Source organism: Schistocerca gregaria, chromosome 2, assembly GCF_023897955.1.
Source record: "Schistocerca gregaria isolate iqSchGreg1 chromosome 2, iqSchGreg1.2, whole genome shotgun sequence".
Taxonomy (NCBI): Eukaryota; Metazoa; Arthropoda; class Insecta; order Orthoptera; family Acrididae; genus Schistocerca; species Schistocerca gregaria.
The window spans coordinates 38219092-38233484 of record NC_064921.1 but is presented as its reverse complement, the minus strand read 5'-3'; the positions used below and the strand labels follow the sequence as shown (position 1 = coordinate 38233484).

Here is a 14393-nt window from a genome sequence, read left to right as displayed (position 1 = left end):
TATGACTTTAAATGTACAATAGCAATACTTTTCTACACTAAAATGCCTAGATTCGCGCATAAATTGTTGTAAAGTTAGCCCTAAAGTTCAGGAAAGAACACGAGTTGCCGTCAACAGGCGGGCCCTGAAGAGTGTCGTGCGAGGGAGAGAAGCAGTCGCTGGGGAGGAGTTTTAACAGTGGAGCATCTGCTGGGCTGCCACTGACGTCTGACCAAAAGAAGCGCGCGCCGCCGTACGTCGCTCACCAGCTCTGTGAAGCCGGCAGAGAAGACCGCTGCCTGATGAGCGCTACTCAAGTATCGGCCGCACGGACGTTTCGTCAGCCTTTTCTTTTGCGCGTGAATTGTAGTTCCGTCCAGTTCACCTCGGCCTGGTATGAGCATTCCTTCCGCACGTCGTCACAATACTGAACAGTGTCGCTGTACGTGCGGCGCTTACTACCTCCGACGTATTCCCGCAGCTGCCTGCCGCCTAGAATGACGGGTCGCGCCCTGTGTGCAGCTGCTGCCGTCTCCGGTAATTTGTTATCTCGTTGGCCGAGCCGCCTTCCGGATGTCTGACTGACGGTCCGGGCTCTGAGCACTCACCCACGCATCTCGTCCGTGCGTGTCTGTGTGAAACGGCTTATCATGTTGTGTGGTTTAAAGAAAGTTGTGTAGCATTTACTTCTTTATATATATCGTCGTTACTGGCTTCTGCATTTTCCTTCTGAACTTCTGTGAGCAGGGTGCGTTGACTCTAGAATCCGTATTTTAGAACGATTTTCCAGCAGCAGCGCATTTTCTACCGTAAAGTACGGACGTTTAGGAGTTCAGTCGGATCGGTAGTTGCAGGCTAGACGTTAATTATTTTGTGTTGTAGGTTTGGCGAAGTGTAAAATGTGACACGGACGTAGCGTTGTGCCTAATTACGATGCGGGAAGCTAAAATGAAAAGAATTTTCGTTATCAGTTCACGTCTGTCGGCGAATGGTCTTGCTTCGTCACACTGAAACAGCTTTCCGAAGATGAAACAATCTGGTTCAAAAATGGTTCAAATGGCTCTGAGCACTATGGGACTTAAACATCTGTGGTCATCAGTCCCCTAGAACTTAGAACTACTTAAAACTAACTAACCTAAGGATAGTACACAACACCCAGCCATCACGAGGCAGAGAAAATCCCTGACCCCGCCGGGAATCAAACCCGGGCGTGGGAAGCGAGAACGCTACCGCACGGCCACGAGATGGGGGGGGGGGGGGGGAATCTGTTTTTTTTTTTTTTTTGCAAAAAGACACATCATTAGAATAGAAACGGTTACGGATAACAGAGACGCGAAAGCATTTCCCACCACTAAGCCGAAACTTAGCGAAAACACTTTGTGAACCGTCCACCGAATACATCGTGCTAGTGTCCAAAGTCCGCTGCCGACGCGATATGTGCGTAACGTGGAGAACGAAAGTCTGGTGAGAGCCGATCCTAAGTGTGTAGATTCCCCCACGAAACATATTAAGAACGGTGCAGTGACGTTCCAGCACGACATTACTGCACTACTAGGAAAGCAGCAAGTATCGTAATAAGTGGTCTGTCTGTTTTCTGTACGCGTCAGAAGGAAGCATCGGTTAAAAGAAACACGAAAAGGAAATTACAAAACACGAGTGAGTTAGTGGCCGTGTGGAGGGGATTAAACTGGCGGACGGTGTGCGGACATTCGCCACGATTTTACCTGCCCTGAAGGGTTGGGTCCCTTGTCTGCTCCTCCCCCTCCTCATCGCTGTCGCACAGTAATGGTACTTACTGAGCCTTTCCGCTGGTTTACTTAACTTGGTATCAGTATCTCTTTGGATTTTCCGCCACATTTCTAGAGCGAGTTTCGTTGTGGAAACTACTAAATGGATCTCGCATTGAAATGCGCACCAAATTTGGTGCCTCAGTAAAACTTCGCCAATCTTGTAGATTTTGCGTTCGTTTAAACTATACGTGCCTTTTTCGGTGCCCCTGCAGCAGCTTTCTGACGTGCATGCCATGGGGTATCAGTTCCCTCTGTTATTAATTTATTTGCTATGAATCTCTGGAGTGCTCTTGATACTATTTCTTTGCACTTAAGCCACATTTAGAACAATTACGGAACTTGTTTTCTTTCTACAATAGGGTCTGAAAATGTACTTTTGTCAACATACGGAAGGTGGATTGAAGTCAGTGCCAACTATAATTGTATGAGTAGCGTACCTGTTTGTGATGAGACACGAGTTTTCTTTGAACTGTTCAGAAACTGTCTGATCTGAGACTGGGGGTCAGTAAAAGGAGCCAGTTATTAATTTATTCCGGTTGTCGAATATAATGTCTGCCCATACTAAGTCACAGGAACTATCTGCTCCAATGTCGCTTGTGAGCTAAAACACACGTTACATCATTTTTCCTTAAGTTGTGCTTCTTGTTTCTGTTGTAGTGCAGATCATTACAATTACGGCTTTTCCCTCCAAAACCTAGGATGCCCTCTCTGTGACCCTGTGAATACCAGAACAAGAACGTACGTTACAAGCATAGCATTCTGTATTACTTCATTTCCATATTTCTAACATTTTAAAACTGTACGTCGACTTTAGATGACATGTCAGTCATAGATGTTCCTATCTCTATTTAGTGAACGTATTTTCAGTCATGTTTTGAACATTGTCACACTACACTTTATTAACTAATGTTTCGCCGCAAGGGATATCGGTTTTTAGAGAGTAAATTAATATGGAGCATGTCGTTCTTCTTTTCAAACATTCCCATTCCCATTTCTTCTTTCATTATTATCTTTTGGGCATGCAGTTGTAATAATTGAAGTAGGCACAGATGCAGTGATGAAAAATAAATGATTAGCGTACATTTGCATTCTGGTTTCATCGTTCCTTTCTTGTTGCTCCCATGCCGACGGACTGTTTGTATCGCAATCAGTAAGCGTGAAAGGAAGCTGCCGTACAGACAGAGGAATCTATATTTATACTCGGCAGAACTAATTGCATACTGACAGAATCGTCGGTATTGCTTTCGTTTCCAAAAAGTTATAAATATTTCGATTTCGGAAAAGAAGCTCTGTATTTGGCCAAAACGTCGTAGAAGAAGATCCCTTACGTACTAGTTGTATCAAGTAAGATGTGGAGACTCGGTTTGAAAGCGGACAGAGGTAGTACGGGGAAGGGCGTCCCTTACCTGAGGGATCGCTACTCGAGCTACCTGGCGAAGGGGCAAGTGTGGCAAATGAGGTTTATAATTTATAAAAAACAGCTACCAGCCACATGTATGGTTTAAAAAGGTTATTTTCTTCAGACCATGACCGATTTCGGAATTTTCTTTACAAATTCATCTTCGGATGGCAGTTACAAGCATTCTTAGTTGGACCTAGTTTTGTTTTTGTTATTCGTTTGCTGCACTGGGAAAGAAAAGAAATATGTTTGTTGTCATATCGGTAATGGTATTTTTACGAAAGATTTACTCCTTTTTCAATACGTAATTGCTCATGTGCTCACGTGCAGGTTAGTGTACTTACATGCTATGTTGTTCTGCCTGACGAAATATTCGTGCGTTTTTGTTTTCGAACGCAAGCTTAATACGCTTTTCAATATGCACTATGTGAGTGCTATTCCAGTCAATGGATGTCACTTTCAACCTCATGATCTTAGTTACACACGCAGCACACACGAATAACGTTTACAAAAAGCGCCCAGCTCCATATTACAAATGCCCGGCGTGGCAAATGTGCGGCATTCCTGCCGGACAGCCCGCTGGCCTCCTGGGCTGGGCCCGCCTCCGCGCTGGGCGGCTGTGTGGTGAAGGTCCTCGCTGGCGGCTCACATTTTCTGAAGGCTGTCTGAAGGTCGAGGCCGAGGGGGAGCGCTAGCAGTTTGTGTTTTGCCGGGACGAACTCGTCTGCGAGACGTTGCCGGTTTTCACGAAACGCTTCCGGCTGGTCCTGTGTGAACGTCCGGACGACTGGTGTAGGGGCGCGTTACTCGCCGCCCCGGCCGGCCGCTCTTCGTAACGCAGGAGGCCCGCGCTCCGCCGGCCACCCTCCTCAGCCCGGCTTCCACCTCGAGCAGCTGTGGCGGCGCTGCTGCCGGCCCGGAGGGCGAGCCCCGTAGCGGCGTTTCCTCGTCCGTGTGAGTGCTGACGCCGCTGCCGGCAGGCGTCTCGTCATAAATCTGGGGCCGTAAAGCGTATTAGAGCGCCGGCGCCGACGCCTGCGTTCCGGACCACGCCCTTCCCTCCTCCTAATAATTCCAGCGCGCCCTTGTGTTGTCGGCTGGCGCGGACGTCCCGCGGACGGGCAGGCGCGTCCCCCCCCCCCCCCCCCCTGGTGCCCGCCTCGACAGCGTTGTGACTGCTGGCGCGGGGCGGCGGCGGCCAGCGGTTGCCAGTTCGCGGCCAGGGGAAGGCCGCGGCGCGCTCTTTAAACTCGCGTGCAGCGGCTGCGGTGGGCGGCGCGCTGCCCACGTCCACTCTCACCGTGCCGAGCGAGCACTTGCCACACCCCACTGCAAGCGAGGCCCCGGCCGTGCGCAGAACCGGGGGGCGCTCACTCGGCTGCATCTGGCGCACTAATCACACGATTTCTATACCAAAATGGACGCGCTTCAACTCTGTTACCGTTCGTCGAACAAGGGCGGAGGAAACTGAGAGGAAGATTCTGGACTCGTCGACGGCTCCAGCTGTTAATTGCGCATGAGGAACACTACATCCATCTTCCCGCGCGCTGCACGAGATTGGAATAATACAGAATTGTAAAGGTGGTTCGATGAACCCCCTGCTAGGCACTTAAATGTCGTTTGCAGAGTATCCGTGTAGATGTAGATATGGTGTACAACGATCTGACATAAGTACCAGTAGAGGTTTTATTCGCCAGTTCAGTTGAATCTCCGTCACATCTTCAGTTTGCAATTGAGTACAGTTAAAGTATATTGTCTCAACGTCAATTTCCGCACATGCAGGATGAATCACCAAATACTTCCACCGCAAATATTCCGGAAATGGAAAGTGCTATTGATGTGCGGTTTTCACGGAATGGATTGGTATTCAGGGGCTCTTATTGTTAGCCGACAAACAGATTGTAATAAAACTCAGAAACTGTACACATATACTTTTTAATGGAACAATGCCAATTGATGTGACTCTTCAGGCATGCCCGACGGATATGTTGTAAATAGTGGGATTTGCACAACGTCATCCGGTGGCACACCCGTGAAGACTATTTACAATACCCACTGACATTAACAGACTAAAAGTAGAGTAAACTAGAATCTCGGTGCTGTTAGTTGCAGCATTCTAGTGTAAGTAATTTAGGATATATCGTGTTTTCAAAACGTACCGACACTTGTACAGTACCTACACACACTACACTAGCTGTGTGGAACGAGGTGCACGAAGACCGCCGGCGTGGGCAGTACGCGCTTCCAGTCTCGTACGGAACGAATGCCGCACACGTGTTGGTATTTCTGCGGGGATGTCCGAGTAGTCCGTCGTTGCATGTGACGGGCTGCGGTCGGTATGTCATTCAACACAATGTCTTTCAGCTTTCTCCACAGAAAAAACTCCACGTGTGTCAAATCCAGGGAACGGGCCGACCGACGTATAGCTCCACTTCCAGCCCATCCAACGGTTTGGGAACAACTCGTGAAGACGTGCTGTAGCACTTGCGCTGTGGACTCCACCACCGTCATGTTATTGCCACACATTCTTCCTAGTCTGTAGAGAAACGTCTTCTGCCATTACTGGAACATGATCTGTTAGGAGACTGACTAGCAAGCCGCGTTGCACTCCTAGCAACTATACAGGTTGAATGCAGAAACAAAGAACACCAGCTGACATTCTGATTTACCCTACTTTTAGTTTGTTAATATCGATAGGTATTGTTCGATTCAGAAATGTGTGTGTTTGCACAGAAGATACATTTCGTGAATATTATCTGTTGATTAGCTAACAGTACGAGCCCCTGAGTAACAATCCATTCCGCGAAAACGGAACATCAACAGTTCCAGGTGATTCAGCCACATTCTTGACGCTGCGCTGACCACGGCGTCACTGCCGAGTCACTCGCTCACCCCGTCATACAGGTTTCCACATCGACATCCGTTTCGTAATTTCATTCGAATGGAAGAGGAGATTTTTTCCCAAGATACTGACCACCACAGAAAAAAAAAATTAGCGACGACATTTAAATATGAGAACGTAAGAGCCCGCAGCTCGTGGTCGTGCGGTAGCGTTTTCGGTTCCCACGCCCGGGTTCCCGGGTTCGATTCCCGGCGGGGTCAGGGATTTTCTCTGCCTCGTGATGACTGCGTGTTGTGTGATGTCCTTAGGTTAGGTAGGTGTAAGTAGTTCTAAGTTCTAGGGGACTGATGACCATACGTGTTAAGTCCCATGGTGCTCAGAGCCATTTGAACCATTTCAGAACGTCGAAAAAAACCAACAGATAGGAATACAGTTATTACAGAAACTTTCGTAATAGCAAAAACTTGAAGTGTGTGACTTTTTGTTTCTTTCTGACCTACTGGCAGTCACGTTAAAGATTTCTGGCCACTGCACAAAACATCCAGTCGGTCGTTTATACATCGGGAATTGCAGAAAATAAATTACTTATAATAAATAACATGGATTATAGCAGATAATACTTCCATTAAATTAATAAGAATATATCAGTTAGAAAACATAAATCGGGGAAAACTAAATCCCGGCAGGTAGACGTAGAGCTGCTAACTTTCGCTCGCAGTTTGCAACGCTACCAATCACGTTATGCTTTCAATACGTCCGTGGTAATTGACCTGCTTGGTGTATAACTGACAGAAACGCCTCAAGATTGTAGTCACTCTAGTACCAGTACGTAGATTAGTTAGCCGTAATTTTATTGCAGCAAATCGCAACAGAAACGAAGTGTTTTCCAGAGATCCTCCCTGTGCTGGTGCTATTAAACAGCTTATATTACTAGCACTTACGTCGCAACAAATGAACGACCTGTTACGTAATTCAAGTCCGTGTTACCATAATACAGTGTGGCGTCTTCAGAGTTGTGCTCGTGGCGAGAAGCCGACGCTGGACGGGGCACAGAATGTTGTTCCTTCCACGCTTCGCAATGTATCCAGAATCGTTTTCACGTTCCGCGAAGGACGACTTTATATAATCGATTTTATTCATTTGTATCTTCTTAACCTTTAATTTATTGCCACGCGGTTTGAGGCGCAATGTCACGGACTGCCGCAGGTTCCAGTCCTCCTTCGGGCGTGGCAGTGTCCGCTGTTCTTAGCATAATTTAGTTTAAAGTAGTGTGTAAGTCTAGGGACCAATGACCTCAGCAGTTTGCTCCCTTAGGAATTCACACACATTTGAACATTTTTATTTTATTATTTTCCTGACGTTTTGCAAATGTTGAGTGACGATTTGGAATTTTCCCTTGAGATGTTCTGCCACAAGATAGCCCACATCTCCAAAAATGGAAGTTGTCTATATTGTAAAATACCTGGACAAATATAAAACATGCGCTGTGAGGTGAAGCAGCTTACTCGATAAAAATCATTCGTCAGTGAGGAAGTATAGTCTGCTGACGGAGAAAAATTATTTCGGATGCTATTTGGCACTTGGAAAGAAATCGAGACGGAAAGGATAAAGCAGTAAGGCGATGTCTAGTGCCTCTTAAATATTGTTTGATTACACGGTTGTCATGACGGCTACTCCTGGCAAAACGGAGATAGTAAAAGCAATAGAGATCTCACTAGCAAAATCCGTCTTCTGTCTTGTCGGTATTGTTTTCACTTCTCCAATTTTCGCGCATTTGCCGCGTTGACACGGCACTGAAGGTCGTCCCACAATAAGCGCCTTTCTCATGAGGAAAGTGTCTTCGAAAATGCAAATTTGCGAAACGAGAACGCTTTTGGTGAGACAGGAAAGTGGATTTTATTATTAAGATTTCCATTGTTCGATGTATAGAAATGCATACGTCTCCTCGAGCAAGTGAAATCGTGCACTGCTAATAGTGCTTTTGTCATTCGGTGTCGTGACAGTGTTTTGATTTTGTGTATCGAGGACGGGTGGTCGTGACGTGTGTTGCACTGAATAGCGCCGTCTCCAGACAGACACGGGCACGGCTACAGCTGCGGCGAGTGGAGAACAGAGTGGCTGCCGCCGCCGCCGCTGCTGCCCCCACCCGCGGCCGCACCCCCTCCACTGCCGCCGCCGCCTGGGCTGTAATTTGTCGGGTCGAGTCCTTCCGGCCAGTGGCGTCTGCGTCGCGCGCGCGCTCGGTCCGTAACTCCGCAGCTGACCCCGCGCCAGGGCGGAGCCGTCTGCCGTGGACTCGCGTCTAGGCCGTTGCGCGTAGCGCTCTACCCGGGCAGCGCCTTAATTGGTCACCGAACGACGGGTGACGTCACGCTGCGTAACCGGCACAAACGTCGGCTGTGGCCGACGTACGCCCGACGGGAAGTCGCTGTCAGCCACTCGAAACTGCGCAGCTGACCAGTGCTTTGTGATACGTCTGTGAAGAGTGCGAAACACTGTGTCGTAGAACGGTCGTCGAAGGTCGTGACTCTTGCCGTGGACGTCGTGTTCTGGCAAATGACAGAGAGGTGTCGGGCGCAGCGAGCTACTAGCAGCGAGTGACGGGCGCGACGGGCAGCCATGTCGGGCGCGTGCCTGGGGCCGGGCCTCCCGCAGGCGCCGTCGACGTCGTCGACGTCGCGGCGGCGCCGGCAGGCCAGCGCGTACCTCAGCTTCAAGGAGCAGCAGCGCGAGCGGGACCGTCACGGCCGCGGCGGCGCCTACGGCTACGGCTCGCTCAGCCGGCCGCTGCAGCGCGCCGACGACGGCGGCGACGACGACGACGACGACACGGCCATCCCGCTGTCGCTGCTGAGCCGCAGCGCGTCGGACGGCAACCTGCGCGCGCCGCCGCCGCGGCCCGGCCGCCTCGGCAGGTGCCTGCGGCTGCTCGGCAACAGCTGGAAGAACCTCCTGCAACGTGAGTGTGGTGCCTGCCGCGCCCAGCGCCACTTGCGCCGTATGTTTGTCAACAACCCTTCTCAGTCGAGTCACATTTACGAGAGCGACTTTTCCTAGCGTTTTATTCCCGTATACAGTCCCGCATGCCACGTCAGCGCCAAAGTTGCGTGTATTCTGAAATGTGCGTGTGTAATACCTCGACGGTGAAACGCTATGATGTACTATATATTTTGCAAAAAATCGAAATGTAATAACAGAATGTAGGAACGAACAATTGTAGTTGAGAATGAGCAAAGCAAAGCTGATCGTCGACGTTATTGAGAAAAGTCGTGTGCGAAGACTCCATGTCCCAGACAACACGGCACCATAGGGAAATCATCTTCCAAACATTCCAAAACATCGACGATTACTCACTCGAAAAAATAAGTGCTTAGAAACATGTTTGTTGTTGTTATCTTCACTCGAGACTGGTTTGATACAGATCTCCATGCCACTCTATTCTGTGCAAGCTTCTTCATCTCCCAGTACCTACTGCAACCTACATCCTACTGAATCTGTTAAGTGTATTCATCTCTTGGTCTGCCTCTGCGATCTTTACCCTCGACGCTACCCTCCAATACTAAATTTGTGATCCCTTGATGTCCTACCAACTGGTCCCTTCTTCTTGTCAATTTCTGCCACAAACTCCTCTTCTCCCAATTCTGTTCAATCCCTCCTCATTAGTTATGTGATCTACCCATCTAATCTTCAGCATTCTTCTGTAGCACCACATTTCGAAAGCTTCTATTCTCTTCTTGTCCAAACTATTTATCGTCCATGTTTCACTTCCATACATGGCTACATTCCATACAAATACTTTCAGAAACGACTTCCTGACATTTAAATCTATACTTGATGTTAACAAATTTCTCTTCTTCACAAACGCTTTCCTCGCCATTGCCAGTCTACATTTTATATCCTCTCTACTTCGACCATCATCAGTTATTTTGCTCCCCAAATAGCAAAACTCCTTTACTGCTTAAAGTGTCTCATTTCCTAATCTAATTCCCTCAGCATCACCCGACTTAATTCGACTACATTCCATTATCCTCGTTTTGTTTTTGTTGATGTTCATCTTATATCCTCCTTTCAAGACTATCCATTCCGTTCAGCTGCTCTTCCAAGTCAATTGCTGTCTCTGACAGAATTACAAAGTCATCGGCGAACCTCAAAGTTTTTAATTCTTCTCCATGGATTTTAATACCTGCACCGAATTTTTCTTTTGTTTCTTTTACTGCTTGCTCAATATACAGATTGAATACCATCGGGGAGAGACTACAACCCTGTCTCAGTCCCTTCCCAACCACTGCTTCCTTTTCATGCCCCTCGACTTCTATAACTGCCATCTGGTTTCTGTACAAATTGTAAATAGCCTTTCGCTCCCAGTATTTTACCCCTGCTACCTTCAGAATTTGAAAGAGAGTATTCCAATAAACATTGTCAAAAGCTTTCTCTAAGTCTACAAATGCTAGAAACGTAGGTTTGCCCTTCCTTAATCTAGCTTCTAAGATAAGTCGTAGGGACTGTATTGCCTCACGTGTTCCAACATTTCGACGGAATCCAAACTGATATTCCCCGATGTCGCCTTCTACTAGTTATTTCATTCGTCTGTAAAGAATTCACGTTAGTATTTCGCAGCTGTGACTTATTAAACTGATTGTTCGGTAATTTTCACATCTGTCAACACCTGCATTCTTTGGGATTGGAATTATTATATTCTTCTTGAAGTCTGAGGGTATTTCGCCTGTCTCATACATCTTGCTCACCAGATGGTAGAGTTTTGTCAGGACTGGCTCTCCCAATGTCGTCAGTAGTTCCAATGGAATGTTGTGTACTCTGGGGGCCTTGTATCGACAGGTCTTTCAGTGCTCTGTCAAACTCTTCACGCAGTATCGTATCTCCCACTTCATCTTCATCTACATCCTCTTCCATTTCCATAATATTGTCCACAAGTACATCGCCCTTGTATAGACCCTCTATATACTCCTTCCACCTTTCTGCTTTCCCTTCTTTGCTTAGAACTGGGTTTCCATCTGAGCTCTTGATATTCATACAAGTGGTTCTCTTTTCTCCAAAGGTCTGTTTAATTTTCCTGCAGGCAGTATCTGTCTTACCCCTAGTGAGATAAGCCTCTACATCCTTACATTTGTCATCTAGCCATCCCCGCTTAGCAATTTTGCACTTCCTGTCGATCTCATTTTTGAGCCATTTGTATTCCTTTTTGCCTACTTCATGTACTGCATTTTTATATTTTCTCCTTTCATCAATTAAATTCAATATTTTTTCTGGTACCCAAGGATTTCTACTAGTGCTCGTCTTTTTACCTACTTGATCCTCTACTGCCTTCACTACTTCATCCCTCAAAGCTACTCATTCTTCTTCTACTGTGTTTCTTTCCCCCATTCCTGTCAATTGTTCCCTTATGCTCTCCCTGAAGCTCTCTACAACCTCTGGTTCTTTCAGTTTATCCAGCTCCCATCTCCTCAAATTCCCACCTTTTTGCAGCCTCTTCAGTTTTAATCTACAGTTCATGACCAATAGATTGTGGTCAGAGTCCACATCTGCCCCTCGAAAAGTCTTACAATTTAAAACCTGGTTCCTGAATCTCTGTCTTCCCATTATATAATCTATCTGTAACCTCTCAGTATGTCCAGGCTTCTTCCATGTATACAACCTTCTTTTATGATTCTCGAACCAAGTGTTAGCTATGATTAAGTTATGCTCTGTGCAAATTTCTACCAGGCGGCTTCCTCTTTCATTTCTTCCCCCCAATCCATATTCTCTCCCTTTTCCCACTATCGAATTCCAGTCACGCATCACTATTAAATTTTCGTCTCCCTTCACTATCTGAATGAATAATTTGTTTTACCTCATCATACATTTTATCAGTCTTTTCGTTATCTGCGGAGTTAGTTGGCATTAATGCGTTCACTATGCTGTTTGTAGTAGCTTACCCGCGTTTCTATTTTGCTATTCATTATTAAACCTACTCCTGCATTACCCCTGTCGAACAATATTTACAACCCATAAATAGCGGTCTTTTACTTTACTGATTGTGTCCTCTCTTCTTTCCAAGTGTCAAACAACATCGAAAATAACGTTTTCAGTACATAGATGAGATTTATTTCATGGTCAAAACAATTTCTATTAAAAATGTTTACTTTGTTATTTTTATACAGTACCTACTCTATTCTGCCTATTATGTGGTTGGAACTTTCGCGACACTTAATTCCATCAAATTTTCAAGTGGAGAATACACTAAGAGAATCTTGCCAAGCTGTAGGAGGTTCCGGCACAGAACCGTCAGAAAACGAAAGCACTTCCAACCTGCTAAAACTTTAAGAACTTTTTGTGTGTCACGTCTAATTAACTAAAACGAAAGAAAGGACATATGTTCTCTATAAGCTCTCATTTATTCTGTTATTAATGTCTCATGTTGACACCTACAGTGGTCTGCAGCGACCTTCGCGTTGTTAGATGACGAGAGAGAGAGAAAGAGAGAGAGAGAGAGAGAGAGAGAGAGAGAGAGAGAGATATTACTTCGTCCTCACACGCAGAGCTTTACTGTGCAGCGAAATTGTAGGGGACACGGTAGTGGGAAATGCAAGTCGGAGCCTGTAGGGTTTCTTCCAGCGTACAATGAAGGGACGATGGGAACTACTTGTAACTCAGAGACGAAAGCCTGGTGTGGGAGTGTTCGCCGTGTGGCGGGCGTTCACCCCCCCCCCCCCGGCAGCTGGCCGCCCGCCTGCACCCCAGCTGCACGTGTCTCTGCCAGAGCACACACTCGTCACAGAAAGCGTAGGTGCTGCAGCTGCCGAGTGACGGCTGTCGTAAGCTGGGCTCAGTTTCCTACTGATGACAGGACCGAAACCGATAAATCTTGCGAATGTTCAGCACCCGCTGAGAGGACACTTTCCTTTTTTAGCTCCAGACAGACTGCGCGCCAATACTACGATCCAAATCCAGTTCAAACAAAAATCTGCCCCGGGCTCGCCTTCACTACGCGCCTTACCACAGCGAATCGTAGTGATCAAGCAGTGCTACGCTCGAGCGTCGGCGTGGTGGTGTGCAAACGAGCCGATTCACAGTGTGCAGTCGTTTAGTCCGAGCGTTTTTGGTAGTCGTACGTACCACGTAAATTTGCATAGCTAAACTCGATTTATTTATTAAATTTGCCCAGCGATAGTTGTTGCCGGCAGAATGGATACTTAACAGATTATTATAGTTAATTTTTAGAGCTGGTCCCCAGTCGGTCAGCAAGGTTTTCTTATGTTCTGTATCTATACGTTCACCTCTTCGGAGACATTGTGTACGTGTAAAACAAACACCGAGTAGGTGCGTCGGGCCCTTCGACGGATCTTCAGAGCGAGGTGACGTGCAGTTGCACACGGAATCCGGCGTACGGCACACCTCGCTAGGTATCAGGTGTACAAACTAAGTAACGACAGCTAACAGATGAAACCTTGAGGACAACAGGAGGACTAAACGGCGTTACTTTGGGATTTACGTACCGGCGAGCCACGGCCGGCTCTCTCGCTGGAGGGAGGTGTCAGCTGCGTCCGAGTACCTTTCGTGAATTCTTGCTACAGGAGCTCGTATCTCTCGCTTTGTGAATGCACTCCGCCGCGGCTGGCTCATATGCACCTGGAATATGCTCGCTTCAGATAGCAGGGCTCAGACAGCGCGCGCACCGTAAGAATAAACCTGATGTAAACATTACGCCGTGTATGATTCCGCGTTTGCTTCACTCTCGTTGGATTTCGTTTCACGTGGAGCGGAAGCCAAGCCGTGACCAGTACAGTCGAGTACGATCATAAGGATACGTTTTATGCTGTGTCACACGCACACAGGCTGAGCAATAATGCGGGACCACAGCTTCACCGGCGCATTAAACTTGGACAGCACTGGCCAGCCAGCGGCCCAACTAACCTGCAATGATGTGAGCAGTTGGAGTTCAGACGTAAGAAGAGACGAGCAGAGAAACAATATAGCTTCGAATGTCATTTAATTTTTAAAGAGAATGAAATAACATTCGGAGAATCTCCAGAACCACCGCGAGCTTCTTAGGGGACCAGACGGAAAGCATAAAATGCACTCGTTCTCACCTGACACAAGTGTTCTAATTACAAACAAGAGGGATGAAAATTTCTAACTTTACCTCCACCGTACTGTTGAATACTGAAGCCACTGAAGGTATTACTAACAGTTAGTCGTCTGGTAATCTCTTAGCTCCTTCCTTAACCGAATCCGAGAAATACATTTCAGTTCTGGAAGTGTCACCTGCTACGTCTATAACGAGCCTGCCAACAACAGAATCCACGAAGCCAACCAGGCGCCGCATTTTCTCTTCTTCTCTTATGACGAGCCGTTCTATATTCCGCCAGCGTTCGGCAGTGACACG

The 14393-nt window shown here is 47.2% G+C and overlaps 1 protein-coding gene across 9 annotated transcripts in view; it reads left to right on the top strand.

Moving 5' to 3' along the window:
- LOC126336277 (caskin-2) overlaps positions 1-14393 on the top strand; it is a 942083-nt gene that overhangs the window by 746355 nt on the left and 181335 nt on the right. The window contains exon 1 of one of the 9 annotated variants that reach the window (XM_049999784.1): positions 8082-8969. The exons of the other annotated variants lie outside the window; for them this stretch is intronic. Coding sequence (XP_049855741.1) covers positions 8630-8969 — 340 coding nt within the window. The 5' untranslated portion in view covers positions 8082-8629. Of the gene's footprint in view, positions 1-8081; positions 8970-14393 lie in introns of those variants that run through there. 9 annotated transcript variants of the gene reach the window in all.